The sequence below is a fragment of the Phalacrocorax aristotelis genome, chromosome 17 (genome assembly GCF_949628215.1).
Source record: "Phalacrocorax aristotelis chromosome 17, bGulAri2.1, whole genome shotgun sequence".
NCBI lineage: Eukaryota > Metazoa > Chordata > Aves > Suliformes > Phalacrocoracidae > Phalacrocorax > Phalacrocorax aristotelis.
Window position 1 is genome coordinate 10,241,903 of NC_134292.1, and position 7,090 is coordinate 10,248,992.

General features: G+C 52.4%; 1 protein-coding gene across 1 annotated transcript; it reads left to right on the forward strand.

The window, feature by feature from the left end:
- The first annotated feature begins 5,985 nt into the window (after window positions 1–5,985).
- On the forward strand, window positions 5,986–6,581 carry TMEM250 (transmembrane protein 250). Its single transcript, XM_075111912.1, has one exon. It carries the CDS (start codon window positions 6,114–6,116, stop codon window positions 6,531–6,533), a length of 420 nt encoding a protein of 139 aa, XP_074968013.1. The 5' UTR covers window positions 5,986–6,113; the 3' UTR covers window positions 6,534–6,581.
- Window positions 6,582–7,090: the final 509 nt, after the last annotated feature.

Below are 7,090 nucleotides of genomic sequence, written 5' to 3' on the forward strand. Positions count from 1 at the left end.
TGTCCCTGCACAGGACAACCCCAAATTCACACCGTGTCTCTGAGAGCCTTGTCCAAGTGCTCCTTGAATATTGCCAGGCTGGTGCTGTGATACCTCCCTGGGGAGCCTGTGTCAGGGCTCCACCACTCTCTGGGGGAAGAGCCTTCTCCTAATACCCAGCCTAAACCTCCTCCAGCACATCTCCCTACCATTCCCTTGGGTCCTGGCGTTGGTCACCAGAGAGAAGAGATCAGCACCTGCCCCTCCTCCTCCCCTTGGGAGGGAGCTGCAGACGGCGATGAGGGCTGCCCTCGGCCTCCGCTTCTCCAGGCTGAACAAACCAAGTGACTTCAGCCACTCCTCATATGGCTTCCCCTCTAAACCCTTCACCAACTTCATGGCCCTCTACTGGACACTCTCCAGGAGCTTTATATCCATACTGTGGCACCCAAAACTGCCCGCAGGACTTGAGGTGAGGCTGCACCAGCACAGAGCAGAGTGGGACAATCCCTCCCTTGACTCGGAGAAATCTTTTGCCGCGCTCTCCTTTCAGGCGATGGTGTACGCTCGGCCAGTGATTCTTTTACTGGCGATGTTCCAGCACCCTCAGGACTAGGCACAGCCCCAGGCCAGGGGCAGCTGAAACCCCTGCATGTGGGGACAAACCCAGCTGGACCCACAGTCCCCTCAGCAGTGTTTGCTACCAGCCTGGTTTACATTGGAAATTACTTTCACAGAATCATAGACTGGTTTGGGTTGGAAGGGGCCTTTAGAGGCCATCCAGTCCAACCCCCTGCAGCGAGCAGGGACATCTTCAACCAGATCAGGTTGCTCAGAGCCCCGTCCAGCCTGACCTTGAATGTTCCTAGGGATGGGGCACCTCCCACCTCTCTGGGCAGCCCATGCCAGCACTTCACCACCCTCATAGTAAAAATTTTTTTCCTTATATCCAGTCTAAATCTCCCCTCCTTTGGTTTAAAATCATTCCCCCTTGTCCTGTCACAACAGGCCCTGCTAAAGAGGTTGCCCCCATCCTTCCTACAGTCCCCCTTTAAGTACTGGAAGGCCGCAATATGGTCTCCCCGCAGCCTTCTCTTCTCCAGGCTGAACAACCTCAACTCTCTCAGCCTGTCCTTGTAGGAGAGGTGCTCCAGCCCTCGGAGCATTTCTGTGCCCTCCTTTGGACCCGCTCTGAGAGTTCCATGTCCTTCCTGTGCTGAGGAGCCCAGAGCTGCAGGGGGGTCTCCCCAGAGCGGAGCAGAGGGGCAGAACCCCCTCCCTCGCCCTGCTGCCCACGCCGCTGGGGATGCAGCCCAGGGCATGGTTGGCTTTCTGGGCTGCAAGCGCACATTGCCGGCTTATGTCCAACTTTTCATCCCCCAGCACCCCCAAGTCCTTTTCTGCAGGGCTGCTCTCAATCCCTCCATCCCCCAGCCTGTGTTGATATTGGCGGTTGTCCCGACCCAGGTGCAGGACCTTGCACTTGGCCTTGTTGAACCTCAAGACGTTCTCCCAGGCCCACCTCTCCAGCTTGTCCAGGTCTCCCTGGATGACATCCCATCCCTCCGGCGTGTCAACTGCACCACTCAGCTTGGTGTCACCTGCAAACTTGCTGAGAGTGTACACGATCCCACTGTCTGTGTCATTGATGAAGACAACAAATAGTACCGGTCCCAGTACAGACCCCTGAGGGACACCACTCATCACCCGTCTCCACTGGACATTGAGCCATTGACCACCACCCTCTGGATGTGACCATCCAGCCAATTCCTCATCCACCGAAGAGCCCACCCATCGAATCTGTATCACCCCGGTTTAGTGAGGAGGATGCTGAGGGGACCGTGCCAAAGGCCTTACAGAAGACCAGAGAGATGACATCCGTAGCTCTTCCCTTGCCACCGATGTGGTCACTCCATCACAGAAACCCACCAGGTTTTCCTGGCGGAAACTTTCCGCGCTCCGCCTGCCTTTGCAAGGCTTGCCCGCCGCCCCCGCTGCCCGCCCGGCCGCAGGAGGGGGACCCGGGCACTGCCGGCAGAGCGGGGCCCGCCGTGCTGGGTCCAGCCCCGGGCCCGGGCCCGCCGCCGGCGCGTTGCCCGGGCAACACGACGCCTTCCCGCTTCCGGCCGGCGGCGAGGGGGAGCGGCGCGGCGCGATGACGCCATCGCCGCGCGCCTCCCCGCTCGCTCCCTGACCGCCGCCGCCGCCGGCCGGAACCGGAGCGCCGCTGCCCCCCCCCCACCCTCCGCCCCCCCGCACATGCGCATTGCGGCGCTTGCCCGTAGGCCCGGGCCCGCCATCCGCCCGGGCCCGGGGCGCCAGGCCTCGGCGGCCACCGCCTGGCGGGGAGCCATGGGCAGGACGGTGAGTGCGGGGCGGCGCCTAGGGGCTGGGGGGAGGCGGCGGCGGCAGGCCGGGCCTCGCCCCGCGGCAGCCGCCTCCGCCACAGGGCCCTTCTCGCGTCGGGGCCCGCAGCGAGGGGCGGCGGGTGCGCCGGGCCCGGCGGGTCACCGTCCGCGGGGCGGCGTGGGGGAACGCGGCCCCGGGCCTGCCGGTCTGGGCCTGGCGTGGGGACGGGGCGGGCCCGGTGTCACCCGGCGGGGCTCTGGTTCCCGGGGTGAGCCGCAGCCGTGCCCCGCTGGCCGTGCGGGGCTCCGCGCTGGCGGGGCCGGGCTCCGGACCTCGCAGGCCACGGGGAAGCCCCGGCCGAGCTTCCCGCCCTCGGTTCCTGTCCCAGGTCGACGCCGTTTAGTTTAGGATGCGGTAGGATGTAGGAGGAGTTGGAATTTCCCGTCCCGCCGGTGCTCCCTGCTTTCGGGTATCAGCACTAACCTTTATTTGTCATTGTCCCTAACCTTGTTCGGCTCCTTCTGGAAGGCTTTGGTCCCGCTGGGCCTGACCGATGGTCCTGTTGTCTGCGAGCGTTGCGATCTTCCTGTCGTCCCTCCTCTTCCCCAAATTATGAGTACCCTGAGCACCGGCAGGCCCTGCCTGGAACGGGTGATAGATGAAGTATTTTGGTAGCTTTGTCATCGTATGCTCCATTTTTAAAGGAGGGGGAGTGAAAACTCACTGCAGCAAAGAATTATTCGTATTTTTAACTCCCTGATGAGGCCATCGTTACTGTGATGCTTGGGGTAAGGGCAGCATGGCTGACATCGAGTTGCCTGGGCCTTAGAATTAAAATCCTTTGAGCAGTAGGATGATACTCAGAAGAGACTGACTCAGCTTTCCAGCCACACAACGATGCACTTTAAAACAGAAAGGCCCCAAAAAATGATCTTGAGGAATAGGAGGGTGTCCAAATCTCTTTCTATGCATGATGTGCCAGCACGCAGGTTTGAGAGCCTGCTCTTCCGTGTTCCGTTTGGAAAACGGTGGCTGTGCACGCCCTCTGCATCGTGCTTCATACGCCCTCGACGAACGGTGATGGGGCTGTGATAGGAGCAGGTGACTGAACAGGAGTTCTTTATCTGTGATTTTCCCTTTCCTGTCTTTGTGTATGGCATTGAACAGAAGCTAGCTGCTCCTTTCCAGCATGTATCAGTGAGCTGTAATACATGTATTATTGAGTGCATGATTTGTTTTAGAATCTTTATGGGATTAAAAATTCGCGCTTGGGGAGGAACCTTGTAATTCTGCATTTTTTTAACACACAAAATGAGCAAATTGAAACTTACTCTCTCGTTTTATCTTTTAGATCAACTCATATGTAGAATGTTGTGAGTCTATGAAGCACCTTAGCAGTTTCTTTCACTCCTCCTAGAAGGCCAGGTGTCACAGGAAAACTTCACTTTTTTTGTTACAAGAATTAAGTGGCGTCCAGAAACGGCAGCGCATTACCGACCTTCTGCTGAGTGGATGGCAGCACCACTAAAAATGTAATATTTCAACAAGTTTATTTCATTCTCACAATGTCCCTCTGCTTGTGGCTGTTCCAGCGTCGATATTTGAGTTTAGATAAAGAGCACGAACCTACCGAAGGCTGTTTATTTACGTGGTGGGCACAGTAAACGGGAGCAAGCTGCTGCTGCTCACAGACTGAGCCTCTGTAGCTGAGCCGCTTGAGTGGTTCTCTTCGATTCCTCTGTTGAAGGTCTTGTCAGAATGAAAACTCCCCATCTAAAGCAGGGCTCAGACATGAAGCCGGTCTGTTGAGGTTACCCCCACAAACCGCAGCTTATGCGAGCGGGGTTTGTGCTCTGTCACTCAGGTGTGGTCCTGCTGAGTGCTCTAACAGCGAGCAAGCTGCTTTCCCTGTGGCTGCTCAGGGATTAAGAGCTATGTAAGAGTTTGCTGGAAAATGATAAGTTGGTTTTTGTGTCCTAGTGGAAAAGGTAAGGAGGGACTGCCTCATCAGGTATGGAATGCTCTGAATCTAGACTCTGTGAATTTTAACTTATCTTGCTAATTTAGTCCTCCAAAAATATCTCTGAAAACAAACACTGAGCAGTGTATACGCAGCATGTGAGAAGCATGTTCGGTTGCATGTTCCAGGCACAACACTATGTTGTAGTGTTGGTTTGGTATCTGACCAATTTAGATGTCTTGCAAAATACCTTCCTGTAACACGCTTCCGAGCTGCCCAGTATTTCCTTTCTACAGACAGGAAATTATGGCAAAGAGACACTTAAAATTATGAGGACGCCTTTGATAATTGAGAACAGACCTCAATTTCCTTAATTCCTTAATCGTGAGTTAACCCATGCTCCTTTTCACTAGTCCCTGATTCATGTAGAACCAATAGATTGCTTGCAAATTTCTGTAACGGCAAAAAGTAATTAGAACCTGGGGCCAGGCAGAAGAGACCAGAGCTGCTCTTTCCATTGACATGCAGTTCGAGGCAGGAAGCAGTGAAGAGACTTACCCAGTGATGCACAGTGTATCAGAGAAGGTTTTTCATATCAAAGTACAATTTCCTGTAGCCTTATAATTTACTCTGTGATTTAGTTTTGTTAGTAACAAAGTAAAAAATTCCTGAAGTAACTTTTAAATGACTTTAGTTTTAATTTTAAGAGTAATAGGATTTCTTGTTCAACAAAGGAAAGATCTGCCCAGACCTGAACGCCTGGGTGTGCGAGGAGGCTGGAAGTCCCCGTTGTTTTCTAGCATTATCTGATGAGTGCATTGTCATTTCATAATTCCCGGAATTTGGCACATCATAAGCCTGGGGTGAAGCAGAGAGCAGCTAACAGGCTGCTGCTCATCACTCACGGAACAACAATGGGTGCGCGGAAGGATGTTAAGATTATAAATACTAAACACTGCAGAAGATCAAGATATTTCACTTATCTCTGTGGGTCCCAAAGGGAGAAATAAACTAGTAGATGTCTTTGAAAGGCTGCCTTGCCATTGGGTGCACAGACAGCGAGACCGCAAGGCTTGGCCGAGCAAGGGGAGGTGCATCCTGTAGAGTGTGAAAAACATGATTGCCTCATTGTTCTTGCAAGACCTTCCATTATTTTCAGTTTGTTTATTTGGTGAAGCTTTGCCAAGTTTTGAAATGAGCCAAAATTTAGAATCACTGCTCTGCCTGGGCTGTAGAATTCACTTGGAAAAGCACTTGGAGAACTTTTTTAGTTTTTCTTTAAAAAAGGTATGATCCAGTGCAAACACCTACATTGCAATATTACTGCTGGCATGGGTGGACTCTTGCAGGACTGGTGTTTGATTAAGAGGGATCTGTGAATTAGCCAGGGTAATTCCAGAATCTTTCCTGCATTAACACCGTAAAGCCTGTAACGGGTTATGGCTAGTGCTGACACTGCGTGCTCCTTGGGAGCTGTTTGGAGTCTGACTCGGTGATGATAGAAGCAGAATTGTATTTCTTTGTCTGCCTGGTGAACAATAAGCAAATAAGCAAAGCAAAGTTGTTTTAAGCGAAGAAGTTGGGTTTTGCAAAGCAGTTGTGAGTAACTGCCAAGCCCGGGAGTGTCTGCCGTGCTGCCTCTCCTCCTCCCGGGGCTACTTAAATGTGTTTTCCTTCTCTGCCTTCCTGCAGGTCTCTTCCTTCCTGGAAACTCAGCAAAGAGTTAGCATTCCCAGGCTGTTGGATCTCTTCCATGTTAATGGATAACATTTGATATGTGCCCTGTAAATCCTGCCCTGGGACTCTGTGACCGGTGGGGTGCCTGATGCCTGTAATCCCCATTCCCCGCCGGGTCCGTTCGTTCCACGGCCCCCACACGACCTGCCTGCATTCGGCCTGTGGCCCGGTGAGGACCACTCACTTGGTGCGCACCAAGTACAACAATTTCGACATCTATCTCAAATCCCGATGGATGTATGGATTCATCCGTTTCCTGCTGTACTTCAGCTGCAGCCTGTTTACCTCCATCCTCTGGGTGGCACTCTCTATCTTGTTTTGCCTTCAGTACCTTGGCATCCGGATCTTTCTGCGTTTCCAGTACAAACTCTCCATCATCCTCCTCTTACTGGGGCGAAGGCGGGTAGACTTCAGCCTCATGAATGAACTTCTCATCTATGGAATTCATGTGACCATGCTGCTAGTGGGGGGGCTGGGATGGTGCTTCATGGTATTTGTGGATATGTAAATAAAACAAGCGCATGTGGGCCGAGGTGACTTTTCTTCTACCCCAAAATGTGTCAATATCTTATTTTCTTTTTTATATAAATTAATTTATTTATCAGTGCTACTTTTTACTGATGAATTGACGTACTTGTCTCTGGAATTTGTATCTTTTTGAGGGTTGAGGTGCCATTTTGATTATCAAAGCGCAGCACTTCATTGGGTGTTTTTTTCTTTGCACAGTGCAAGTTAGTATAAATTTCTTCTAGTCCAAAGGAGCCTACCATGCTGCTGCTCCTGTATTCCTGTGGGCATGAAAAAGGCGGTGATTTGATCTGAAGGACAGAAGCCAGATAACTTTGCACCCCACACTCTTAATCCATCTTCACCCTTTTTCTAAATGAAATACGTATCCTCCTTGACCAGCGTTACCCTTTCTCTACGCAGTTTGCGTTTTGCATTCCCCGCTGAGAATATGGGGCCAAATTCAACAGAGCGTAGGGTTTGGGGGTTGGGTGTGTTTTTTCTGTTTTATTTTTAGATTTGTGCGAGAAATGCTTTTGACCCACTATACTGTTCTGT

Excerpts from the sequence above, each read along its gene's own strand:
- TMEM250 (XM_075111912.1), top strand. The coding sequence starts at position 6,114 with ATGCCTGTAATCCCCATTCCCCGCCGGGTCCGTTCGTTCCACGGCCCC.